General features: G+C 35.6%; 1 protein-coding gene across 3 annotated transcripts in view; it reads right to left on the minus strand.

Moving 5' to 3' along the window:
• The window catches only part of LOC131075908 (MADS-box protein AGL24), a 181764-nt gene that overhangs the window by 84523 nt on the left and 82591 nt on the right, over positions 1–14650 (minus strand). For all 3 annotated transcript variants that reach the window (XM_059213614.1, XM_059213612.1, XM_059213613.1), the window contains exons 4-5: positions 13865–13926; positions 13666–13765 (exon numbers count right to left, since the gene is read on the minus strand). In XM_059213614.1, coding sequence (XP_059069597.1) covers positions 13666–13765; positions 13865–13926 — 162 coding nt within the window. The remainder of the gene's footprint in view (positions 1–13665; positions 13766–13864; positions 13927–14650) is intronic.

The raw sequence follows: 14650 nt of genomic DNA on the forward strand, positions 1-14650 counted from the left end.
TAAAGAAATCCGCAGCTTCCTTTCTAATTTCATCTTCATCCGACAAAATACCCCTATTACTAGATAAACTAGAAATTTTGTTGGCCGCCCTATGCTTAAGAGCAGTCACGGGGAAAAACCGGGTATTTTTATCGCCTTCCTTCAAATATAACGCTCTTGATCTTTGGCTCCAAAAGGTTTCTTCATTAGAGATAATTTCATGGTATTTGGAAAGCATCCTGTTTTCAGAATTCCTCAAATCCTCAGAAAGGCCCCTCTTGAATTTTATCCTGAACTTCTTTAATATCTATCTTAATATTGGCTTTCATTTTGAAGATATCTCCAAAAGTCTCTTTATTCCAGATTTTGACTTTGGCTTTGATAATATTAAGCTTTTTGGCCACACTGAATAAAGTAGTACCCTCAACCTCCGAATTCCACCACTCAGAAACTAAGTTTTCCAGAGAGGGGTGGGATAACCATGCTTTTTCAAATCTAAACAGAAAATTACGTTTTGAGGAAGAAGGATTGGCGGTGAAAGAGATAGGATAATGATCAGAACCAACCTTAATAATAGACGCCAGAGAACAATTATACTTACAGAGCCAATCGGGGGAGATCGGGGATCTATCCAACCTAACTTGAATGAGATCAGGGCCAGTTCTTCTATTGGTCCAGGTATAATTAATCCCTTTGAGATTCACATCCATAAAAGCGTGATCTTTGATAAAGTCCATAAGATCTTGTCTTCCATCTAACTGCAAAGGAAATCCTCCCATCTTTTCATCCTGTTTTAAGGGAGTATTGAAGTCTCCCATAATCATCCAGCTTTTATCTAAAAACCTTTGTCTCTCTTTTGCCAGACTCCTCCAAAATTTAGCTCTTCCAGCTTTAGTATTAGGCACATAGATATTAGAGATAACCCAGACAAAGTTATCCCTAATATGCTCAAGCAAAACTGAGGTCCTGTTAACCCCTGAAGCAATTTCCTTACCTTTAATGGAATTCTGATTCCAAAAGATAGTTGTGCCTCCTGAGGCACCCTCTGAGTGAGTATGAGTCACCCCATTATTTTTGAAAATTCTATTTTTTTTCACTTTATCCTTACACATCTTAGTTTCTTGAATAAGAACTACATTCGGTTTATGATCTCTAACAATATTACGCAACACATTCTTCTTGTGGGGGGAGTTCAACCCTGTGATATTCCATGAAATTGTCTTCATAATTTAACCAGAGATAAGGTTGACTCGATGGAAATTTGTGTTCCATCAGCACGGTTCTTCCAACTTTCTTGTTCCCTCTGATTCTTTAGATAGGGTCTCCCCTATTTTTTGTTCTGATTTCCAACATCTGCAACCTTCTTATTCTTGCTTCTGGTTGAAATACCTCCATTGGGTCCTACCTTATTTGACTTGCCTTCTTTATTACCAGAAATCCAGGGATTTCTCTCAAGACCCACCGTCTCTATACTTCTAGTAGGAGTTTTACATTGGGAGTTCAGGTTCATATTTTCAATCTGCTTAGGACTTCCATTGGTTAATAACAACAAAGGCACCGTTTCCAAGATATTACAATCCCGAGCTTCATTAAAGTCTTCCTCATTTTCCTTGTTATTAGATGAAGTTGAAACATCATTACTGGATAAATCAGCAACTTTACCCTGGATGATAAGATCAACCTTCAAATCCACAGATTCCGTATTTTGAACCAGGTCTTAAGTACCATCCTCTCCCTCCTCATTACTTTCTTTTTGACTATTAGAACAGGTGCAATCAGAGTTTTCCTTTTAGTTATTCATACCCTTATTTTCCTCATTTTCCAACTCGGTCGCCTTTTCTCAGGGATTAACTCTGAAGGTGGACCATCATTATTCCCTTTCATTTTCCATTTCTTCTTTGGATTACTATTAGTTTTACTATTCTTACCCTTCTTGGAAGGACAAGATTTCCCCCAATGACTCGACTTTTTACAATGAAAACACACAAACGAGAGAGATTCATATTCAATCACTTGGGTCCATTTCCCTAGTTTAGACAAAATCTCAATGGATTGAGGCATATCCGTCATTTGATTAACATTAACACAAATACGAGCAAAAACCAACCTAGATTTGGCTGCAGTCATTGGGTCGATTGACAGGTTTTCCCCAAAGGAGCCCACAATCCCTTTAAAAACCTCCTCATTCCAAAACTTCAATGGAAGGCCAGGATGACGCATCCACATAGGAGCCGACACGAAGAAGGAATCATGCAACAGTAATTTAGGAGCCCATTTCTGTAAAGCCAAAGTTGACTTGCCGAACATCCACGGACCTTCACAGAGTGCTTTATTCAAATCTTCTTCATTATTAAAAGCAAAGGAGAAAAACCCCCTAGGTAAAGACGCCACATCCACTTGGCCTTTGAGAAAGAATTTTCTCCTTATAAAGTTCCTAACAATATCAATGTTAGGTCTAAAACCAACAAATTGCCCAACCAAAGTCATAGCCAGACCAGAGACAGAGAAATCAAATAGCTTATCTGACATAGATATAGAAAAAACCCTGTCGTCGGATCAGAAAGATTTTTAACTTCTGGAAGTCCAGAATGATGGAAAGGCCTAACTCCAAATAGAGCCGTCCATTTCTTTACTTTACCTCTATCATGTGGGTCCCCTACTTTGGAATCTTTATCTTCAACCTATTTGTTTGTCGCCTTGTCCCCCACAGGACCCTGGGGGGCCTGGGAACCTTCATGATCACCAACACCAGGCACAAAAATTCCACCATCAACCTATTTGAAATTTGAATTTCCCGCTCGTTGGTCCATTGTTAAGAGGATCTATTTATGTCTTCTTATCTAATATCAACCAATATTCATTAGACATATTTGAGATTTCTTCTCTTCTTATGAAACAAGAAATTAGTGATCTCTTTCTTCAAGTAGATTTTTTCCTTCAACTTCCACATCTCGTATAGGATCTACTACCACTTACTTTCTCAATTTACATAAAATATACAAAGGATTACAAGATAAGTTGCACTTTTATCCTAACATTTTTAATTCTTAATAAATGAAACTTATTGAAGTTTTTTCTTTTATTATGATAAGTTTCAAGATGGAACACTTACTATGAGGATAATATAACAAAATGTTACGCAACTTATTTGTACACTTTATGAGTGTGTACATATTCACTTTCTTGTTGACTACTCATTTTATCTAGCAAATATCCTCATAGTAGCTCATAATCAATTCTAAGTGGAGGATAAATGGAATAGTAAAAAAATATACCTTATATACTTCCCATTTATTTTTTACTTTTCTTGACCAAATTTGATCCTAGTGCAATGAATAACATGAAAAATGATTAATATTCTACTTAGAAAATAATCTATTTCTCACCCAATTCCCTCATTGTGCATCCAAAGTTTCTAGATTCAATTTTCTTTCTCAATTTTCCATCACACTCAATCGATTTTGATAATGAGTAAATGAACCTTATTTAGATATGTGAGTGTGAATTTGACCCCTAAACATGTGTAAATTTAAACCTTTAAATATGGCCCATGCCTATCCTTTCTGACTAACCATTATGATCCAACTAAAGTGCAAATATTTAAATTTGAATGTTAGGATTTTATAAACTAGTCAACCCTAATTCATTACTAGGACATTAAAATTAAGAGGAATCATGGAACATATTTAGAACAAAGGATCTATGGAAAACAAACCATTATCATGTGGCATCAACATTACATTAGCACAATACATATATGCATGATCACTAGTTATCTTTGATCATTATATTATATTATTGACATAGTAACTAAAGTTCAACTAGAGGAGAATGAACCTAGACTAGGGAACTCCTAAACAATCCCTGTCAACACCACCCTTTTTAAACACAATTTGTAGACATCAAAGTAAATAATTTCTTAAAAAAATAGAAAATTTTAGATCCTCTTACAAAGTTTCAATTACTATGGGAGGAGGTTGATTTCATAATAATTAAAGTGAACCACTGTTGGCAAGAGACACTACATTGATGATCAAATGTTGTCATTGATGGAAACTAGTGTCAGATATTCTATCTGCAAGTCATAATTCATTCATACTGGAAGATTGATTGAGGTCCAGTGAAACACATAGGGCATCCGACAAAGTGTACAATTTTTTGGTTGGCTGATCGGTTGTGTTGAGTTTTTGGTGTCGCGAATATCAAATATGCGTTGTGGTTGTGTAATATGCCTTATTCCAGGATTGTGGCCTCTGGTGATAAGTCTTGTGTAAGTTGGGAGATCCGGTAGACATGTTTTTGAGTAAAATAGTGTTCATTAGCAACAACGTGTGAAGATTCTGTGTGGATCATGCAGACTGATTTTGATGGTTGCTTGTGTGTTCGAGGTTGTTGTACTGACATGCGGCAAGTGCGTGGACAATTATTTTTGGTCTGCTTCATTGTTTTGGATTGGATTAAGTCGACTTGGGTAACACGTTTCATTTATGTGTTATGCAGTTTTTGGGCCGACATGAAATAAATCTAAATTAATCATGCGGATATATTAGGCCGATTGATATGATCATTTCGGAGATCAATGATGGTGTGTGATGCGTGTATAAGATATTGTGCGCAATTTCAAGTGCGCAGTTGAAGGATTTGTGCTCTAGAATACAACAGAATATCAGAACAGAGCAGTGTTGCAGAGATGAGTAAGATATAGTATTTTGTGCTTAACCAGAACTAATTCAAGCATTTATAGATTCTATTTATCAATTCAAGCATTCCAATTATAATATGTAATCATTTTGTAAGGCAATAAGCCTTTTGGTTTGTAGCCCTTATTGTAAATATTGAGTAGTAAGCTCTAGGTAGTGTGTCTGAATGCATGTGCATTGCCCTTATGTAATATTTTTATACTCTGTTAGAAGTATATTAATATTGTGGGTTTCAATCCCACCGTGGTTTTTCTCTTAACCGGGTTTCCACATAAAAATCTCGGTGTTATGGTGTTATTGTTGTTTGCTTTGTGTTTCTACACTTTACTTTTGTTGATTTGAATCAATGGTCTAAAGGACAGATTAAGAATTTTAAAAATTGCAGAATAATGATTCACCCCCCCTCTCAGTGTTCCTTGAGTCCAACAACCACAACAACAAACATAATTATTTTAGTTTAGAAAAAGTGTTTTAAAGTTTTAATTTTCTAACATGTTGACAAAATAGTTGATAACTTAAATATCTTAGTTGAACACGCATCAGACTAAAAAATAAATATCATAGTTATAGTTATATTGTAATCATGTGACCCTTGTTGATTCCTCTATGCAAAGTCAGAAAGTTGACTCTTAGATCGAGGTAAATGTTCCACCTCCATCCTCACCCTAGTACCATCTTAAATATTTTTTTGTAGATCAGGAACCTAACAGATTCATTGATAAGTTGTTAGGGGGAAGTCCCCCTAAAATGGGTAAATCCTCTAGTGGGTTGCATCATGAAAGAGATACATGTTGAGGTTATTTATGTGCTACTCAATATGGCTATTGTTGAGCTTAGCCTCTCTCTTGTTCGAAAGTTTTTTTCTTTTCAACCTTCTATTGATTAGGTCAAGAAATGGACTAGTGCTAGGTGGAAACTTAAAGGCAGTGTATCTATCAATGCTATGGAAAATGGCTTTTTCCTTTTTAGTTTTGTTAATCATGAAGATTTAGTCATGATTCTTATGAAAGGTTCGTGGACTTATGTCAGTAATAATTTCTTATCCCTATGAAAATGGACCCTCGGAAAGACTTGGGAGTGGCTGCACCTACTTCTATCCATCTTCTTGGGTTATCCCTAGGATTTTGGAACTTGGGTATGTTTAAAGGGATAGCTAATTCCTTTGGTAAATTCATAGCGGTGGATAGAATCACGCAATCCAAATCTAGACTCGTGTTTGCTCAAATTTGTGTTAATGTGGCTATTAACAATATTATGCTTACCTAGGTCTGACTCTTTTCTAGGCTTGGGTCTTAGGATCAGACTATAGAATATTAAAATTCTAGCCTTTTGTCAATCTTGCAGAAGATATGGTCATCTTAGTTCCGACTGCAAAAAATAGCTTGGTAAGAAACAACTGACTTTGAATACTCCTACTCAACTTGACATGGGATTGGTGAACAATGGGTCACAACCAAAAGGGGACCCCAAATCTGTGCCTACTCCCTCAATTGAGGATATTGAGAACAACCTCTTGAAAACAAGAAAAAGTAGTTGGATGACCTAACAACTGCTTCTTCTTGGATGAAGTCGAATCCGATCTTGAGGCCTAATCCCTAGCAAAGTTTGAATATTGCTCCACAAAATAGTCTAAAGGATAATATTGAGAAAGATGGGATTTCAGATGTGGATATGGTTGTGGATTTAAAAAATAACTTTGTTGAGCTACCTTGACAGACCACTTGAATGGTCAAGCCAAGAGAAATTAAAATAGAGAATGCCATAAGTTGCTTAAATCCTAATAAGGTGAACATAAATTTGGACAATATGAATGGGAACCCCAAGGAGAAATCGGAGGCCAATTTTATTAATCTTAAAGAAAACTTACATATCCTTGGGTTTTCTTCAATTCACACACCCAATAAGTCAAGAAAGATCTTTGATGAAGAAGATGAGGATGACCTGTATTGGACTCAAGTAGGTGCTAAAAATGAAAAGAAGATGAAAGTCGATGTGGGAGGTGAGAATGGAGTTGGTAGACCATCATAGAAAGACACCAGAAACAAGGATGCAACAAGAGATATTGCTAGTAAAACATAGAGGACCTTGGATGGTCTCTCGGAAACAAAGAAGAAGAAAAAGCAAATGTGTGTCCCTCAAATGAGAGATGTTTGAACTACTCAAGACTTAGTGGTTTCTTGGAACTTGTTTTTTGATGAAGATCCTATCTTGGGACGTGGCAAGCTTAAATAGACTTGTGAAACAGCGTATGTCAAAATGTATGTTGCTCCATCAAAAATATGATATTCTCAGGTGCTACAGGCATAAAAAATGAGATCTAAAAACCTTTCAAAAAACTGTCAAGGCCATCTGGCCTTTTGTTGAGCTCTTTGTTAGTGATGTTAAAGGAAGATCAGGGGGTATTACTACTATGTGGAGTCTAACCTCCTTTACAAGTAGATTGATCCACTCTACCAAAAAATGTCTTATTGTCAAACTAAAGAGCCTGCAAACCTTCTTTGAGTGGATCCTAATAAATATCTATGCTCCCAATGCAAGGTCCCCTTGTGTTGGCCTTTGGCCTTCGCTAGCATCCTTTATTTCGAGCTCCCTAGGTGACTTATGGATGTTGGATGGGGTTTTCAAATCCCCCCTGTATTCCTCTGAGAAGTTTGGTGGCCTTGAAGACTATTATGATAGTATGAATGACCTCGTAGACTTTATTTCCTTGGCAGGTCTGATGGATATAGACCTAATGGTTCAAAATTCACTTGGACCAACAGAAGACTAGGACAAAACCTTATCCAAGTTAGACTAGAAGAATTATTGGTCTCAAGTAACTAGAGAAATGTTGACTCCCTGTCACTTACCTCCCTCCCAAAGTCAAGATCGAACCATAATGCTACTATTTTTTCATGGGAGGATGGTGTCAAAAAATGGCGCTACTTGTTTAGATATGGGATCATGTGTAATCTTCATCTGAATTTTGGAACCTTGGTTGAGTAATGGTGGAATGTTTCGCTTAATGGCACCCCCATGTTTCATGTGACCAAAAAGCTAAAATTGCTGAGAAACAAAGTGAGAGGCTGGAAAAAATGCTCCTATGGGAACATCCTTGTATAAAAAAGACAATTTCAGCCAAGTTGAAGGCCATACAGAACAAGATTGAAGGAAATCTTGTGTCTCAAGATAAATATTTGGAGGATATTTTTCTGAGGGAGAAATGGTTTAGACTAAATAAAAAACAAGAGGTATTTTGGAAACAAAAATCTAAGATTCAATGGCTCACAAAAGGAGACAAGAATACCAAGTTCTTTCACCAGTCTACTATGAAGCACATAAGTAGGAACAAAATATGATAACTAAAGGAGGATGGATCTATAACAGAGGATGGGGTGGAGATTGTTGAGCTTGTTGTTGGCTTCTTTGTAAATCAAAACAATAATGGTTGGGGTGGCTTTAGGGACCGTGATGGCTTTCTTGAGGTTATTCCCGAGGTTATCACAAATGAGGACCTGAAACTTCTTAATTCCAAAGTTTCATTTTAGGAGGTGAAGGAGGTTGTCTTTTCTTTTGGGGCTTATGATGCCCCGACACCAGATGGGTTCCCCCCAACTTTTTTCAGGATTTCTAGGATATTGTTGGAGTGGATGTTTTCAATGCTGCTAAGGACTTCTTCAATTTTGCCAAACTCCTTAAACAAATCAATTATACTTTTATTACTTTCATTCCAAAAAATGATAATGTTATTTCATTAAGTATTTCAAACCTATTAGCCTATGCAGTACTTTGTATAATTTTTTTTTCTTAAGTTATTGTTAATAGGCTCAAATTAGTGCTAGACAAAATGATATATGTTAACAAAAAATGCTTTGTCAAAGGAGGCATATTATGGATGTTGTTATCACAGTTCATTCATGAACTGGTCCACTTGATATAACATAGTAGAAAACCTCGTATGGCTTTCAAATTAGACATCTCAAAAGCCTACGATAGAGTATCCTAGAACTTCCTCTTTGAAGTGCTTAAGAAGTTTGGTTTTAAGAAAAACTTCTAAGGATAATTGTAGAATGTTTTACCACTCCGATATTCTCTATACTAGTTAATGGATCGCCTTCATGGATACTTCTCCTATGGTTGTGGCCTCTGCCAAGGAGAACCTCTCTCTCCCTACCTGTTCATCATTGTTGCCAAAGTCTCAGAGAGGTATACCCAAACGCTTAAAGAGGCATATAGATTAAAAGGTATTAAAGTTTCTTCTATTATGGATCCTATCACCCATTAGCAATTGAAGGACAACACTATTAATTTTGGGGAAGCCTACATCTCTGAAGCTAAAGGCTAGAACGAGATCCTTGATAATTGTGCCAAGATATTTGGTCAATACAATAATTATGAAAAGAGCAGAATGTATTTTTTGAATGTTTTCCCTAATCTTCAATCTAAAATCACTAAACTACTCCTTGTAGTGTTGCTTCCTTTCTGGACTCCTATCTGGAACTGCCTCTTATTTTTAAAAACCCTACGAATCTTTTTTGGAATGGCATAATTGAAAGGTTTCAGAAAAAGCTTTCAGGATGGAAAGAAAAACTTCTAAGTTTGGCTGTTAAAGTCGAATTGGTCAAGTATTGTTTACAGAACATCTCAGTCTACTATCTTTCTCTTTTTGAGATGCCTGGATGTGTGGTTGACAAGATTGAAAAAATAATAAATGTTTCCTTTGGACCAGTATAGAAGAAAAAGTGCGAATGTCCTTGGTATCTTCGGATAGAGTGTGCAGCTCCAAATAAGATGGAGGGCTTAGGATAAGAAAACTTAAACCTTTCAACAAGGCCTTAATTTCTAAAATTGGATGGCAGTTGGTTGAAGGTGTCAAGGACTGGGCCAAAATATTCAAAACCAAATATTTAAACAATGCCAATAGTAGCATTCTTCTTCTTGACAACGAGGTGCCATCTAGATCCTACATATGAAATAATATATCCAAAATCAGGTCTATATTACGAACAAGAGGGAAAAAATTGGTTGGAAATCAAAGGTGTACCAGGTTCTAGGATGATTTCTAGTTAAAAGATAAATCTCTTACTAACTTGAACCAATTTAGTATGATTGAAAAGGTCCTAATCCAATGTTGTGGCACCTCTATTTATGATTATCTTTCATAGCAAGGGGATCTAGTCAGGTGGAGAAACTTTATGGATCAAGTTAGGAACAACAAAAACATCTCTAGTGATAAAATAAGACAAATGATGGTGGAGGCACAGTCGTTAGCCTCTACCCTGGGTGACTGTACCTTTTTTTTTCTCTCGATAAAGAGGATGAATGGATATAGCATCATAATCAATCAGGTGCATTCTCAATTAAAATTGCTTAAAAGGCTACTAAGGAAGATCCAAAGGCGAAATTAAATTGGAATATGATATGGGTTAAAAGCCTAATCCCAAAAATTGATTGTTTCTGGTCAATTATTGCCCATGGTAAAATTCTAACAATACATAAATTGAATAAAAGAGGCTTCTCTCTTGTCAATAGGTGCACTCTTTGCTGCAAGGATTTTGAAACTATAGGCCATATCTTTCTACACTGCAAATTTGCAAAGGATATATGGGAGGAGTTATTGGCTAATTTTATGATAATGTGGACCTTTCCAAAGAGTATGAAGTACTTAATGGAGTGTGGAATCACAATCCTTTTACACATCTAGTTATAAGAAACTTGTGGTCTCAAATCCCCCCTTTCATTGCATGAAATATTTGGAAGGAGTGATACAACGGGATATTTAGAGAATAGCCTCAACACACTAAAGCGTTGTTCCATATAATAAAACAACAAATTAAAGAGAATGTGAATGTTGCTTCCTTCAGCCCTTCTAAGGTAATGTTGAGTCTATTGGAATTAAGAATAAAACAACAGTGGAGCATAACTCAGAATCTTCTAAAATTGAATTGGGATAAATTGATATTAAGAAAAGACTACCATTGGACCCCTCCAAACGATGGATGGGTCAAACGCAATTTTGATGGTTGCTCTTAGGGAAATCCTGGTTTATCAGGAGCAAGAGGCATTATCAAAAATAAGAGGGGACATTTGATAGAAGGGTACTATATAAATCTAGAAAGAGGATCTACTAACAGGGTGGAGGCAATAGCTACTTGGCAAGGGCCTAGGCACCTGTATAATTTAAATTGTCAAAATGTCATCTTGGAAGGTGACTCAAAATTTATTATAGACTACTTGAATGGAAAGATAAATATTCCCTGAGAAATCAAAAAATATTGTGGAAGAAAGTAAAAGGCCTATGAGCTTCTTTTCCAAAATTAAGATCTAGCACATTTTCAGGGAGGGGAATAGTGCATCTGATGAAGTTGCTAATCAAGGATTAAACCATAATGAATGGGTTTTTTTCAATTATCTATAGAGCCCTACTAGGATTAAAAAACATTTGGTGAAGGAAAGGGCTAAGCCATTTTTGTCCAACTCAATATCCTATACTGGTATTAATGAAGAAATGATTTGGATGTTTTTGTTTTTGTTATGAGAATGAGCACCATTTTTTTTTGAATTTAAACTATGGAGATGACTTGGATGCTGACCTGGTTAGTGTTGTGGGGACCATGTTGGACTCCTACTAGGACTTATGGTGGAGAGAAATATTTTAATTTTATTTATGATGTCAGTGGTATGGAGCACTATTTTTAGCACTTGGCCTTAATGACTAAGGATGAGGAAATATTTAGATGGAAAGGCAGCAGTTGTATCTCTCATATTGGCAAGTTTTTTCATGATGTGAAATATCTTTTTCATTTGTAAGGGCAGTGGTGAAGATCATTTTAAAAATTACTTTTTTGGTAATTGTTCATCATTTGGTGGAGTTAGAATTATGAGTTGTGGGCTCTCTCTGTGTTGCTTTCAAATCTTTAACAAAGTTACTATGTTTTTGTTTATCAACATGGGGGGTTCATTGAAGAGGTAAGAGCCAAAAAGTTGCAAAGAGGTCCAAAAAATGAAAAGGTTTTGGACTTTTTCTCTAGAGCAGGGATGATGCCTTTTTTCCTTGCCATGAAAGGCTATAATAAAGTTCTCTCGTCGATATTATGCAACTCCTAGCAGAATGGTGAAGTTTCAATTGGTAGAATCTCCTTTGTCGTCTCACTGGAGCTAATTGCGGGGGTGTCTGGGTTGAGGAATGAGGGCAAGAAAGTTGAGAAAAGAAGCACTAGTGACTACAAGAATTATCTGAAGAAGTTTTTTGAGAAGGGCAAAAGGCCGGTTGTGGTGTAGAATGGGTATGATCGCTCGGTCCTCCCTAAACCCTATACAAAAGCAAGTTATTTTCTTATGAAATATTTTACTTTAGATAGCTGATACACTACTATGCACGGCTATTGTTTCCATATCTTGAACCAAATTAGGCATGGTGAGAGAATTAACTTGCCATATTATCTTTTCACTTTGATGTCTACTAGCATTTTGAATGAGGCAATCGATCTCTACCAAGGGTTTATTTATGTCTTGTATAAGTATGTGTTTGACCACAATCCTTGCCATAGCCATTTGTTAACCCTACTAGGGAATTTTGAGAAAATAAATGAGGCCCAACACTCATATGTGAGAATTGAACTCATTGAAACTAACCCTCTGCCTATGAATGAGAATAACCCTATTGCCAAATCTAAAGGTAAAAAAACCTCTATCGAGTTAGAACGAGAATCCCTAGAAGTTGTCCTACTCAAGACTAATCCTGAAAAAAGAAAAGATAGAACCCCTTATAATAACTTGGCTAAGGCTAGAAAGACTAGAAAGGATTCTAGCAAGAAGCACATTACAATTGACTTATATTTGCATGGCTTTGAGGCAGATGAAGACAACCTAAATGAAAAAGAGAAGCATGAGGGTAGTTCTAGTGAATGAAGGTCAGCTCATCTCCTTGCCAAAGACAAAAAGGAAAAAATTGAAGCCAAAGATGTTTCCCCTGAATTGGAGGAAGTTTTTACCCTTGATAATGATGACAACTCCTCTAGTAAGGAGATGGAGGATGAGGAATTTCTGTGCAAGTGGTGGAACAAGGGGAGGACAATAAGAACAATTTGGAGAATTTGAGTGGTTCTCTGGAGGACAAGGTTTGTTTCAGAATAGAACTCCCTGCCTCAAAATACTTTTGAGGATGTGGAAATGGTACCCTGTTCCCAAGACTCTCCTATTAAAAAGGAGAATTTTAGTGCCAAGAAATAGAAAAACCAAATAATTGAGCTACAAGTTAAGGTCATGAAATTGGGAGTGAAGGTGGAGGAGTATAGGCAAAGACATCAATTAATGGGTGAGGGCCTAAATTCCCTATGTGTTATTACTGATGGAATCATACGGAAAGCAACCATGGGGTTTGTCTTGGGAAAGAGCAAGATGAAGAAAAAAGCAAAGAAAATGAAGAAGGATGTCAATTGGCAAGAGGAGCAAAAAGAGGACACGTTGTACCCTGAGATCTAGAAGAAACAGATGCAGTGGCTTGTGCGGTAGCGAAACCTCATCAAGGACGACTGGGTTGTTGTTAGGTTGGTGATTTTTTTGGTCCGTGTTAATTTTAAAAGTTGATAGTATTAGTTTAACTTTGGAATTTTATCTAAATAGGCTTGTGTACCTTATGTTGGGTGTTTCTATTTGGATAAGTACTCTAATATGATTATTGACTCTTTTCAATCATATGCTAGTAGTTGTATTATGGATAATAGGAAGTTGGATAAGCTTATTATGTTTAGTTATGTGGGTATGTTAGCTTTTTATTACTTTTGAGAGTTGTCTCTGTGCTAACTGGGTATCTAATGCCAATGGTTGTGCTCTTGCTCTCTAGTTTTGTTGTTTTGTAAGGGTTCAGGGCCCCTTCCCTACTAAAGTAATCAAAAACATAATTTGTCTCAACTTTTTATCTTAAATTAGATTATTTATTTATTAAAATTAATTGCTTATTTATGTGAAACATGTTATTTCCCCTTACAATAAAATAACAGTATACCTTTGTTGATCGAATTCTATGTAGTCCCACTTCCAACTTTTGTTCCATCTCTTGTAACTCTTGCATGGTTAGCTCTTGAAGGTCCTCTCCATCCATATGCCTATGAAAAAGCAATAACAAATCTTTTGTTAAAAAAAGACTATTTACTCACAATAAATACTTGCTTCATGATTTCAAATAACATTTACTTATGTTTTACCTTAAAGTACGGTGGTTGTTTTGCATTTCTTCTTTTATCCTTCCTAAATCTTCAATATCAGCCTACAAGTACCTTGAAAAAAAATTAGTAAATTATGTAAGGCTAGTATACCTTTAAACTTTACACAAAATGTCACATTATCATTTCTATTATATATCAATAAAAAATATTTAATTTACATTGCAATAATTAAAATTAAATTGATAATAAAAATATAATAAGATAAATTAAAAAATTTAATAGAATATGATTATAAACATTTAAGTTATTAAAAAAATTTAAGAATAAAAATTTAATTTAATAATGATAATAAAATATTGTTTTTATTATAAATTATTATAATGAATATAGAGTTGTATCTATTATAATGGTTCATCAAAATATGAAATTACATAATTAAAAATGGAAGATAAAGGTACATAGGTTGTAAGACATGCCTTTTTATTTATATTTATCAATCTTGTTATTAATAGAGACAGAACAAAGTGCACAGATCAAAATTGCATATTTGGCACTTTTTTTTCTTGTGTATGAATGAATGAATGAATTTTAATGATGTCCATGAGACCCAACGGCGTAAGGGACCCAGAGGTTCAACTTATCCCAGTTTCAAATTCTTTTCCATGCTGGATCTTCTCTTGTGAATCTTGATTAAGAGGTTTGTTGTTTTGTGAAGTCTTAACTCTTCAAAAAGCTCGTTCAGACTATTTACTTTTAATTCATTCCCAAACTGGTTGTGAATGTCTTCATATGTTGTACACTCCATAATGAAATGCCATTTTGTTT

Source organism: Cryptomeria japonica, chromosome 10 (assembly GCF_030272615.1).
Source record: "Cryptomeria japonica chromosome 10, Sugi_1.0, whole genome shotgun sequence".
NCBI lineage: Eukaryota > Viridiplantae > Streptophyta > Pinopsida > Cupressales > Cupressaceae > Cryptomeria > Cryptomeria japonica.